At 34.2% G+C, this 14,128-nt stretch overlaps 1 protein-coding gene across 4 annotated transcripts in view; it reads left to right on the forward strand.

Moving 5' to 3' along the window:
• The first annotated feature begins 7,882 nt into the window (after positions 1-7,882).
• LOC149783372 (uncharacterized) overlaps positions 7,883-14,128 on the forward strand; it is a 97,980-nt gene continuing 91,734 nt past the window's right edge. For all 4 annotated transcript variants that reach the window (XM_089931601.1, XM_089931602.1, XM_089931603.1 and 1 more), the window contains exons 1-2: positions 7,883-7,965; positions 11,574-11,680. In XM_089931601.1, the coding sequence (XP_089787727.1) occupies positions 11,602-11,680 (79 nt within the window). In that variant the 5' untranslated portion in view covers positions 7,883-7,965; positions 11,574-11,601. The remainder of the gene's footprint in view (positions 7,966-11,573; positions 11,681-14,128) is intronic.

The following is a 14,128-nucleotide window of genomic DNA, read 5'->3' on the forward strand; positions in this document are numbered from 1 at the left end:
ACATTTACAATACCAAAAATGCAAAATGGTATTTATAATACCGCAACATGCAAAAAAGGACATTTACAATACCAAACATGCAAAAGGGACATTTATGATACCAAACGTGCAAAAAGGGACATTTACGATACCAAACATGCAAAAATGCCCCTGACATTTATCAACACAAATATTTCTATTAATTCTTATGTAATATATAGACGTCTGCATTTTGTAAGGCATCTACCCCAAATAAGCGTGAGACTGCTCCAGTGGCATGGTGGTTAGATTGTCATTCTCGGATGCGGGAGGTCATGGGTTTGATCCCTGACTGAGTCATACCAAAGACATAGAAATGGTACAAACAGCTGCCTCGCTTGGTGCTCAGCATTAAGAGGTTAGTGTTAGGACTGATTGGCCTGGTGTCAGGATAATGTGACTGGGTGAGAGTGAAAGTTTTAAAAATCTCAGTTAAAAATCCAAATCACATACACACACACTCTTATGTCTAGTTGGGCCTGGATGAAAATAGTGCCTTACAGACCTGGATGGATGGCCATATCAACATGGAGTTTTGCCAAAAGACATCTCATCATGTCTAGTTGGTCATAAATGAAAAAGGTCCCTATCTGTCAACGAATATGGCTAACCTGGCTGACATCTTGAAAATATTATTACTACTAAACAGAAAGTCATATCAACATGGGGTTTGCACTAGATGACTTATGGTGATTAATTTGTCCTAAATGAAAATAAAGTCACCACTTATGGTCATCTTGAATCTTGTTATTGTTGCTCATGAATGAATGGTTGTGTCCAGAGGGTGGAGGGAATTCAGCAAATGATGTATTATATTTAGTTGGTCCTAAATTAAAATAGTGCTGCTGACCATTGTAGCATTTTTCAAAGTTTCATTAAAGAGATGGTTTCAACACTCAGCAACTGAAAGGTGGAAATGCTCTCAATTGTCCAAGAAGAATTTCAAGGAATAGAAGACTATCATTCCCCATAATGCTCAAATTCTAAAGAGTAAACAATTACCTTTAAATCAATACTTAGAATACCTAAATCAACATCAAAAGGAGAGAGGAATAAATGCTCTCAAAATAGACTGGGACTACTTTCATGGGTACTGAACTGGAACTAACAATTGTCACCCAGTCTTTCAATCATATTTATGGTACAAATCATATGTGCATAACTCATTCTCTGGAAATTACACCTTCTATTTATGGAATGCATATAATGTCATCTACATCAGACTCAAAATAATATATATTTAGCAAATTGTCTAATTAAACCTTTGTAATTTTCTTTACTGCATTATGTTATTTGAATCATGTTGAATATATATATATATATATATATATATATATATATATATATATATATATATATATATATATATATATATATATATATATTTATATAATTTACAGAAATTAACTAGAAGCTAGCTGTCTTAGCAAAGTTATTTGTGTGTTAGCAGTTTTTGTTTTCATCATCTCTTCTCCTGTAACCACAAGTAGGGAACAAATATTATGTAACCACCTTTCAATGCCCAAGCGGTATTTACAATATTATTAATTAGAGTTTTGATGAACCGGTCTATCTTTCTGATTTCTTAATAAAAAATTTTTATTTTTCAAACAGTGAATGTACATAAAAACAATTGAAAAAGATTCTGAGCGGTATTAACTTGCAGAAGTGTGATATGAATAAATTAAAAAGTTAATTACATTTGTTAATATTTAATTACAGGCATAAATCTAAGAATGTATGTAGAAAAGCATCCAGTATAAAGTAGCTGTTTTAAGGTAATACATGATAAAAAGTAAAAACTTGTGGTCATTTTTTCCAATACGAAAATAACTCATTTATTTAACATTTTAGTAAATTTTGTTTAAGTAAAATTCTATGCCATGATTGGCATGAATACATTTTACAGATAGCTTAAAATTCCAACTGTCAATGAGGTTGAGGAGAAACAACCATATGCTATCAATTAACACATTCGTCTAATTTTTCCTAAACAAAAATGATGATGCTCAGACCATCAATAATAATGTGTAAGTGGCTATCTTGAGATATTGTTATTGCTATATATCAGATTTCAGCAGCATGTTGACATCTGCAGTTGTGTTTCTGTTCTGTCATTAAATGTTTGAAATCATAATGTGGGGAAAATATGATGTCTTGAAATTGCAATTATCAAAAAGACGCTATGGAATATAATGTTTATTTCATTTTGAGTGCAGTAAGGAGGATGTAATTTCAATTGGAATATAGTCAAAATTACAGTACAATTTCGAAATGTATAATCAAGCTTGAGAACCCATGACATGGCTCATGTAATTCAGATTTGCAGAACTAAGATAGCACATTTTGAGGAAATTTGGGAAGTAAAACTGTATGTATATATTTTTGACATTCTTGTTACCAGCCAAAGAAGACAGTTTATGCCCTGTCACTTGCATGTTATTTGTAGGGACCCAGCAATTTTATGAAATCTGGCATCTATTGCTAGCCTAAATCCGAAACATTGTACAGTCGACTCCACTTAACTGCACATTGGTTAACTGCACACTCCAGATAACTGCGCATAGTCATGCTGGTCCCGTTTTTTCCCAATGCTGTTCAATGGGAACAAACTTCAGATAACTGCACTTCGCTTAAATGCACACTCCGGATAATAGCACGATAAATGTTCTGCCCGTGGCACATTATTCATTACAATTTTACTCCAGTTAACTGCACAATGTATAGTCAGGATCAGTTATTGCCAGTCCACTGCTGTAGTGCTTCAAATAAGCCAACAATTAAGCTGGTAAATGCGACTTTGTAAATGATTGACATGTAAAGGATGCCATAGGTGGTAGATACATGTATATTCCCGCTCACCAGGAAGCAATAGTATGGGAACAATCATATGTTGCAATAGATGACAGTCTTCAGACAGAAGGTGAAATTGATGACTCAGTAGAAAATGACGAAAGAAGTGATGACGACGACGCAGTAGATGAGCAGGTTTCATCTAAAGTCACTATTCAGTCACTCCAGAATTTATGCAGATTCATGGAACAGAGAGAATGTGAGCTGTTTGAACTGTTTTACAAACAGAGTCGGTAATTCACCAACTTATTAGTAAAACTTGTGTGCAGACATCAATTGACGATTTCTTTCGGAAATTGTCAATTTCAATGTGTTTGATTTAACAATATTACAGTAGTGCTGTTCATTGTAGAGTCTTGTTTCATTTAAATAAACGTTGAAAGAGTGGATTCTAATCATCTTTATACGTTATTCTTCACCTATATTTGTGCCGTGCTGATTTAAAGCTGTACTGTACCGTACTTCGGTTAACTGCACACTCCGTTTAACTGCACAGTCTCGTAATGGGCCCAAGGCTGTGCAGTTAACTGGAGTCGACTGTACCAAGAAAGTTAACGCAGAATGTGGCAAAGCAGCTTGTATGGAGCAGTCCACGATTCACCTACTTTAGTTCATTAATACACTATTGGGCACACATGAGTGCAATATTAAGTGTACGTGAGTGCACCATTATAAAATACTTAATGATTCTGACAATGTAAAGTTAATAGAGAAAAAAATGAGCATTTAATAATAATAGCACATGAACATAAAGGTTGAATGAATAATCTTGTTCAGCTGAAATTTACACTCAGTCATCTTAATGGAAAACTATACATAAACTGTAAACAAGTTGCTTCAGAAACTTTCAGTCTAAAGTCATAATCAAGACTGAATCTTAATCTCAAAACCCAAGTAAAATTCAGTTGTGTTTCTGTTCTGTCATTAAATGTTTGAAATCATAATGTGGGGAAAATATGATGTCTTGAAATTGAAATTATCAAAAAGACGCTATGGAATATAATGTTTATTTCATTTTGAGTGCAGTAAGGAGGATGTAATTTCAATTGGAATATAGTCAAAATTACAGTACAATTTCGAAATGTATAATCAAGCTTGAGAACCCATGACATGGCTCATGTAATTCAGCTTTGCAGAACTAAGATAGTACATTTTGAGGAAATTTGGGAAGTAAAACTGTATGTATATATTTTTGACATTCTTGTTACCAGCCAAAGAAGACAGTTTATGCCCTGTCACTTGCATGTTATTTGTAGGGACCCAGCAATTTTATGAAATCTGGCATCTATTGCTAGCCTAAATCCGAAACATTGTACAGTCGACTCCACTTAACTGCACATTGGTTAACTGCACACTCCAGATAACTGCGCATAGTCATGCTGGTCCCGTTTTTTCCCAATGCTGTTCAATGGGAACAAACTTCAGATAACTGCACTTCGCTTAAATGCACACTCCGGATAATAGCACGATAAATGTTCTGCCCGTGGCACATTATTCATTACAATTTTACTCCAGTTAACTGCACAATGTATAGTCAGGATCAGTTATTGCCAGTCCACTGCTGTAGTGCTTCAAATAAGCCAACAATTAAGCTGGTAAATGCGACTTTGTAAATGATTGACATGTAAAGGATGCCATAGGTGGTAGATACATGTATATTCCCGCTCACCAGGAAGCAATAGTATGGGAACAATCATATGTTGCAATAGATGACAGTCTTCAGACAGAAGGTGAAATTGATGACTCAGTAGAAAATGACGAAAGAAGTGATGACGACGATGCAGTAGATGAGCAGGTTTCATCTAAAGTCACTATTCAGTCACTCCAGAATTTATGCAGATTCATGGAACAGAGAGAATGTGAGCTGTTTGAACTGTTTTACAAACAGAGTCGGTAATTCACCAACTTATTAGTAAAACTTGTGTGCAGACATCAATTGACGATTTCTTTCGGAAATTGTCAATTTCAATGTGTTTGATTTAACAATATTACAGTAGTGCTGTTCATTGTAGAGTCTTGTTTCATTTAAATAAACGTTGAAAGAGTGGATTCTAATCATCTTTATACGTTATTCTTCACCTATATTTGTGCCGTGCTGATTTAAAGCTGTACTGTACCGTACTTCGGTTAACTGCACACTCCGTTTAACTGCACAGTCTCGTGATGGGCCCAAGGCTGTGCAGTTAACTGGAGTCGACTGTACCAAGAAAGTTAATGCAGAATGTGGCAAAGCAGCTTGTATGGAGCAGTCCACGATTCACCTACTTTAGTTCATTAATACACTATTGGGCACACATGAGTGCAATATTAAGTGTACGTGAGTGCACCATTATAAAATACTTAATGATTCTGACAATGTAAAGTTAATAGAGAAAAAAATGAGCATTTAATAATAATAGCACATGAACATAAAGGTTGAATGAATAATCTTGTTCAGCTGAAATTTACACTCAGTCATCTTAATGGAAAACTATACATAAACTGTAAACAAGTTGCTTCAGAAACTTTCAGTCTAAAGTCATAATCAAGACTGAATCTTAATCTCAAAACCCAAGTAAAATTCTATTTTTAGCCTACAAATAAGACCAAAATAAAATATGCCCTAAAAGTCCATCTTCAATCATAGACAAAGGTCAAACACACAATACAAACTAAATATACATAATGGGATGATTTCACTAAAAGACTTCCTTATAATGTCTTGTTGGTCCTAAATGAAAATTGCACTAGTCTGATGTCCAGTATGGCCACCAAGACAGACATCTTTATAATTTTGCTATTGCTTCTCTCCTGAACAGAGCATCATATCGACGTGGGATTTAACCTAAAATGTCCAGTTGGTTCTAAATGAAAGTGATTCAGCTCGGACATCCAGTATTGTTGCATAGTGTCACCATCTTGAAAATCTTGTATTCACTATTCTGTCTGTATTGCCAGTCATACCAATATTGGATTTTCAGTAAAATACCTTTTACAATGTCTGATTGGTCCTAAATGAAAATGTATCCAATCTGATGTCCAATATGGCATATGGCACCAAAGAAGCCATCTTAACAATCATGTTATCTATACTCCTCCTGAGTGGTAAGTCATATTTGGCAAGACTTCTTATGATGTCTAATTGGTCACAATGAACATACTGATAAACTTGTCACTGATTCTCTTGAGTGGATGGTTTTATCAATACCGGGTTTTCACCAAAAGTTAATTTAATGTTGTCTGATTGAAAACAGTGTGATCTTGCATCAGTATGGTTGACACACAGTGGTTAAGTTGAAAATCTTATTGTCCAAGAATATCAGAGAGAGTTTCAACACTCAGAAGTTTAAAACAAGGAATGGTTTTATCTTGAATTATGGAAGTTCTTTCAGTCAGCGATGAATCAGTCCATTGGAGTGCCTGTTGTTTAAATTTTGTCAAACAACATATTTTCTGAGCCTTTTCAAAATTCATTAGAATGTCTATTTCATCCTGTGATTGGGGTTTGAAATGTTTTAAAGCATTTCAGGTCAGAATATTATTAAATTATTGGTAAAACTATGATGTATAGAGAAAAACATTTCTGATTTTGGTAGATAATTTTCTATTTCTATATTGTAATAATAAAGTGAAAAATCTTAGAATTTACCTTATTAAAAACAAATTTATTCATCATTGTCCCTGATTAAAAAATGGATTTATTATTTTTTTCCCCAAAATAACTTTCAATTAAAAAATAATTATTTTTTAGAAAATTTCCCAATGAATGAGAACAGACATATGAATATCTTTCCTTTTAAAATCAAGCTTTTAAAACTGATTTTGTTTTTGTTTCTGTTAGAGCCCATATAAAAGTTCTATAGTGGGTTCCAGATGTTTACATAGCCATTTGTCAACAGTTTTTTGTATAAAGTCTCATTCATCTTTGTAGCCTATTGTACTTAGCACCTATATAATCCCTATGATGTCCACCACCATTACCATTCCCTGTTCTATTTAATTCCTGGCAATCAGACATCTGTTAGAATCAATAATTATTTGCTTTCTGAACATTTGTGTGCAAAATCAATCCCACCCTCCTGATAAAGAACAAATGTATTATTGGTATCCCCTAATCTAGGGTTGCCATGGTTTCCCTGGACATGTCTACCTTTTCAGTCATTAAATTCATATAGATAAATGACACAAATACATCCACTCTCTATACTGTCCTCTTTTTTTAATGTCTAGACATGATAACCCTACATAATCATTCACAGAGAAATAACACTTGTGACATACTTTGGCATCCAGATGCTAAATGGGAAGTCATATAATAAGCAGCATGGGGTTTTGCTATCAGTGATATGATGTTTTGTCTATCATCTTGCAAAATGATTTGTTTCCCTTGGAATAAGTAAGATATCAAAACAGATAAGTCCTTACCTCAAAAACAGACAAACAAGCAAGCAATAAAGAATATAAAATGTGTTTCAGTTTGTGTCCAGGTCTAAATAAGACAAACCATAAGTTTACTGGTAATTTGTTTACTATAACTTTTACTCTCAATAATGAGACAGTAGATGCATAGAAAAATCACAGATATTGACAATTAAAGAAAATCTCAACTTTAAATGAATTAAATGCATGGTGATCTGCTGTGAAAATCCACTAAAATAATATTACAAAAGCAGAAAGAACAAAGTTTGTACAAGGGTAACTAAGAAAGTTGATTACAATTTGCTAGTTGATTTACTGTTTTATTAATGTATTAATTGACTGATTTATTTGCTCAATCGAATGAATGATTAATTACTTGATTAATAAAATGCTATATAACTATTATGATATATATATATATATATATATATATATATATATATATATATATATATATATATATATATATATATATATATATATATATAAGTATTCGTATTCGTATTCATGACCGTCTAGAAATGCATGCTAGTGGAACCTCATCCGCAACAAGTCAGATTCGCAATGCATTAATGCCGCTTAAACATCTGACGTCATTTCCCTGTTGCCAACGATGTTTGCTCGACAGGAGAGTAACGTTTGGCGGCAGAAATTGAATACCATTGCTTTATAAATTTATTACCTAATTTTGCTTGTGTAAGTGATCTACACGAGTGGATTGTTTATCTGTTTTTTTTCCGGCTTTCATTTTGCACAAAATTTGATAATTTTTTCATTGCGGTGTAAAATTTATCGTAAAGAGGTGAACTGTTGTTATACAGTTGGCTGAAGCAAGCCTACTGTGTAATGCTAAAAAAGTTACGGTATAGCATAAAGTAGATAAAAAATCCAAGTTGCTGAGATCACTGCTATGACCCACGCAGTAGAGCGGGTCATAGCAATGATCTCGTTAACTGTTTTCACTTGGTATGATCTGCTTTTCTGCAGTCTACTTTTTTATCATCAGTGTCAATTAACTTAATGAAATCGTCGTGGCCGACAAAAAGCCGATTGAAATATGTCGAGTAATAAATGGTGATCCAAACTTTTTTCAGGGGTAAGAACAGTAACCTGTTATACACAAGAAAAATGATGAAGCAGACTTGATGTATTCCTTTGACATTTTGAGTCTTTACACTGACTAACCCATTAAAATTAAAACATCTCCGGTTTATATTAAATAGATATATAATAAAAATCTACCTACCCTTATTTTAAAATCAGTGCAATAGGAAATACACATGGGGTGGGGTGGGGGTGGTCTCATAAACATATTTACAAAGGAGGCTTTAACAAAGCAGTCATTATCTGTGTTTTGAAGACAACCAAGGTCAAGAAACAGAATTTATCTACAATTGCTTTTGAAGAATAGAAATAAATTGGAGAAGTTGTAGTATTTAATGCCATTTTTTAGAACAAGATAGGCTATACATGGCGGCCATTACAACTGGTGGAGGAAAACCTCGGGGAGAACCACTGACCCACGGAAAGCTACTGGCAGGCTTTCTCATCTAACCACATTGGCCGAGCCTGAGACTCAAATCCCACGCAGATAGAGGTGAGATGGCAGTGATCCTTAACGGTGAGCTTTTTAGACCACTCGGCCACTCGGGGAGAAGTAATTGCAGAAGTAGCTATTCAGAGATAACTTCTCCACAGATAAGCTTGCCATGTATTTGCTGTTGGGAAACTTTTTGTGTCCAAAGAAAATACAGAGGGAAGAGTTTGTCTTAAGTTGTTAGAATTTAGGTGTATAAATTAAAATCTTTATCAACTTTAAGTACACTAACACAAACATGCTTTGTTTACTTGATTCTTTACCACTCATGATTTAGCTATTGACGAACAATTTAACTATCGGCATACATTTTTACTTGATCACTGAAAGGATAGATGTGGCTTTGCAAAACTTAAATGAGGATTACAAATACTGCCTTTTTATTTGGAAAATGTCTTTTACAGTACCTTGTTTGTCTATATTTCATGCATACTTGACTTGTATATGAAGTATTTGCAAATTAAAAAAATCTTACACTGATTTAAACTCAAAAGGAAAACAATGTTCAGATTTATGTCATCAATAACTTTGGAGATCATTTTTCATTTAAACATCAAAAGTCAACTTTCTTTGTAAAGTTGAACATTTTTTAAATTCTCAGACGGATTATATGTATTTCAGAGATGGAATTAGTGTTGTACAAGCAGAGTATGCCTCCTTTTTGATATAAAAAAACATAATCAAGTGTTTGGTGCATTCTTCCCAAATCATTTTGAAAGGGATTAAACTTCAATATAACTGCTTATTATCAGCTGTCATATTAAAAATGATAATTAAGAATAGTGCCATGCCAATTGTCCATGTAATTTTCTGAGACTCAGTTGTATACTTATAATTATTATTCTTGTAACTAATATGACAAATAAACAGGTTCAGAAAACAATTTTACACTAATACTGTAATAGTTTATTATCCTTCTAAACTGGTACTTTAAATAATTATTCCTGTAACTAACACACAAACATAAATTTTAAGAAAAATGTCATGTGACCCTTTAACCTTGAAGACTTTACTTTAGATTCATTTGTTAGAAAATATATTTTTACAGTTGTCCTGTGTGGATACAGGGCATTAGAATTGGGACAACTGTGTTACACTAAGATGATTGTATGAAGTGACTAAAAGTGTATGAATGCTAAGAATTGATCTAACTGGGGGTATCCAGCATGTATATAGGTTTTGCTTCTTTATTTCATATTTTTATCTCCATGTAAATAAGATGTGAAACTAAAATGTGCAATCCTGTTTGCCACCATGTTGCCTGAACTGAGATGGTACACTGTAAAACCATATCAGTCAATCAACATTAAGTCAGATTTTTAATTCAAATCTTAGACTTGTTAGTTGCTTTGGTACTGACAAACATTATTCATTTTAATAAACTGTAAAACTATGTTCTGAATAAATATATAGAAATCTCGATGTGCCCAGTTAAAACAGACCAAGACCTAGCTAAAAACTTTCTAAGTCTACTTTTCAGATCTATGTCCAAGCTATAAAAAAAATGACTAAGTTCTTATTTCTGAGATTTTTTCAAGCCAAAAATAAACTAAGTTCTCATGTCCAAGGTATTTCTTAGTTTTTTTAATGTCCAAGGTATTTCTTAGTTATTTTAATGTCCAAGTTAATGTCCGAAGTTTATAATGTCCAAGGCTTTTAAAACCTTCGACAAAATATCAGCATTGTCTGAGGTTTCCCAGGCTTTCCCGGGAAAACTGTAGAAATAACTTGGACATCTAAGGTTTTAGGTCGAAATTCCAAGTACAACCTTGGAAAATTTATAGCCGGACAATATCCCCATCTGGCATGTAACACTTGTTACTTGAATATATGATAGCCCCATCTGGCATGTAAAATTACTTGACTATATGATAGCCCCACCTGGTATATAAAACTGATTACTTGAATATATAATAGCCATGTGTGGCATGTAAAATTGAGTGAATAGCATCTAATACCTTGGAACCTGACTATTGTAACTATGCAGCTTTATTGTATTGCCATACCTGACTCTCTAAAGATTTTTTAACAGTATCATTCATGTTGATGCTTCAACTATTGGTAATGGTAATGTGCAAATATTGTTAAGTGGTTGCACAATCTAGTACTGGAATTACATCTTTTATATGCACTATCCTTGCACATCAGAATTTTGGCAAGGGGCCTATGATTTATTTATTGCACTAAATGCACAATAACACACTGAAAATTAACGCCTGTGTAATTTCTGCAAATATTGGCAGTCATTGTCATCTCACCCATGAGCTTCATAACTATTTCATTCCCAACAAATAGCAAGGTTATCAATTATTTTTACATCATTTATGGACAATTTCAGTCCAGAATGCTGCAAGATGAATGATTTGTGATTGTTACCCTCTCAATTTTGTTAACTTCAGACTTTATGTTCACCCTTCAGATATAATGCATAGTTTAGCCATTTCCTCAGTGATGCACCTTTCAGAAATGTTTTATGAATATCAGACATTGAAATAGCTCTTACAGCACTTGGGACCACGGGATTTAAACGAATTCATATCTGCATGTAATATTATTCTGTACAATGCATGGAGGTAAGAGTCGTCGTGTCAGTTATAGTTCATTAATATAAATATATGGGTCCTGGACATTGGTCTGAAAGGATTTTCAGGACTGGGAAACTGGTGAATTATTTTTTTTCTTAAAGATCAATCATATCTCCTTGCAGGTGAAAAAAAAAATTGGAAAAGTGAACAATGCAACAATCTGGTCAGAAAACCCCTATAGTATCTGACATTGTGCGGGTCTTGAGAAGTCATTACAAACCTCCCACAGGTAAGACATAGAGAACCCCAGGTGTAGCTAACATTGTGCAGTTATTGAAAACTGAGTGCAGAGTACCCATAGGTCAGACACAGAAATTCCCTTCAGTTGCTAACATTATGCAGGCAAGCAGTCAATTTACAGATCTCCCACAGGTAAGACTCAGAAATTCCCTTCAGTTGCTGACATTATGCAGGCCTTGAGAAGTCAATTTACAGACCTCCCACAGGTAAGACACAGAAATTCCCTGCAGTTGTTACATTATGCAGTCCTTCAGAAGTCAATTTACAGAACTCCCACAGGTAAGACACAGAAATTCCTTGCAGTTGTTACATTATGCAGGCCTTGAGAGGTCAATTTACAGAACTCCCACAAGTAAAACACAGAAATTCCCTTCAGCTGCTGACATCAAGCAGGCCTTGAGAAGTCAATTTACAGAACTCCCACAGGTAAGACACAGAAATTCCCTGCAGTTGTTACATTATGCAGGCCTTGAGAGGTCAATTTACAGACCTCCCACAAGTAAGACATAGAAATTCCCTTCAGCTGCTGACAACAAGCAGGCCTTGAGAATTCAATATACAGACCTCCCACAGGTAAGATACAAATTTTCCCTTCAGTTGCTGATATTATGCAGGCCATGATAAGTACACATACATACCTCCCACAGGAAATACACAGATATCCCTTGCAGTTGCTGATATTGTGTTGCTCTTGAGAAGTCATTACAGATGTTCCACAGCTAATACACAGAAAATCCCTGCAGTTGCAGACATGGTGCAGGTCTGAAGATTTCATTACAGACCTCCCACAGGTAAGGCACAGAAAACACCTGCCATTGCTGACACTGCAGTTCTCAAAAAGTCATTACAGACCTCTCAGGTAAGACACAGAAAACACCTTCTATTGCGGATGCTGTGCAGACTTCAAGAAGTCATTACAGACCTCTCACAGGTAAGATGATAGCATGCTACTAGAGATGTCTTATGAATACCCAACTTCTCTGTAAGCTTTAAAAATAAAAAGCTTTGTTTCCAGTTTCCAAACCAACTTGGTATTTTTGACAGCCAACCCATTAAATCCTTGTTCAACAATATTAAACAAATAACAAAAATTAAAGAATGTTGTGACAAGTTTAGATTTTATTTTGTTGCTAGGGATCATTATTAAACATCAATCTTGTATTACCATGCTTACTATTTCTCCTAATATTGTAATTGAGCATCTATTGGACAGAGACTAGAAGGTATGCTTCAGTAATGGCTAACCCTGTGCGCTGTTTGCTAATTGAGACCAGCTTCAGATTTCTAGCAAGTTATATCAGTTGTTTGCTTGGTTGGCTTACAGCAGCACTTTCAACATAACACTAACCAAATCATACCAAAGAAATTGGAGCAAGTGCTTTTTTGTTAAGGACACACTGATGTAGTTAACTTTGGCTGGCCTGGGTGGATATTGAACCTCGGTCTGATGTGACCTTTTTATTTATGAACCTGATATTCTACCAGTGCTAACCAACTGTCTTCAGTGAGTTATTTGAGGCAAATACAGATTATTTTAAGTACTTATATATAGAGAGTAAATCTAACTGTTGCATGGTATTATGTTGTTGAATATAGTGACATTTATGGAAGTAAATTTGAGATAAAGCATGCTGTTACCTGTGTTCAGGTTCTATGGCATTTATGGAAGTAAATTTTGAATAAAGAGTCCCAGTGCTTGTGTTCAGGTCCTATGGCATTTATGGAAGTAAATTTTTAATGAAGAGTCCCAATGGCTGTGTTCAGGTCTAATGTCATTTATGGAAGTAAATTTTAAATAAAGAGTCAATGCCAGTGTTCAGGTCCTATGGCATTTATGGAAGTAAATTTTAAATGAAGAGTCCCAATGCCAGTGTTCATGTCCTATGTCATTTATGGAAGTAAATTTTAAATGAAGAGTCCCAATGCCTGTATTCAGGTCCTATGGCATTTATGGAAGTAAATTTTAAAGAGTCTCAATGCCTGTGTTCAGGTCTAATGGCATTTATAGAAGTAAATTTTAAATGAAGAGTCCCAATGCTTGTGTTCATGTCCTATGTCATTTATGGAAGAAAATTTTAAATAAAGAGTCCCAGTGCCTTTGTTCAGGTCTAATGACATTTATGGAAGTAAACTTTGAATAAAGAGTTTCAATTCCTGTGTTCAGGTTATATGGCATTTATGGAAGTATTATTTAAATAAAGAATTCCAATGCCTGTGTTCATGTCCTATGGCATTTATGGAAGTAAACTTTGAATAAAGAGTCCCAATGCCTGTGTTCAGGTCTAATGGCATTTATGGAAGTAAATTTTAAATAAAGAGTCTCAATGCCTGTGTTCAGGTCCTATGGCATTTATGGAAGTAAACTTTAAATAAAGAATTCCAATGCCTGTGTTCATGTCCTATGGCATTTATGGAAGTAAATTTTGAATAAAGAGTC

The sequence above is a fragment of the Sinohyriopsis cumingii genome, chromosome 14 (genome assembly GCF_028554795.1).
Source record: "Sinohyriopsis cumingii isolate HCF-2022 chromosome 14, ASM2855479v2, whole genome shotgun sequence".
NCBI lineage: Eukaryota > Metazoa > Mollusca > Bivalvia > Unionida > Unionidae > Sinohyriopsis > Sinohyriopsis cumingii.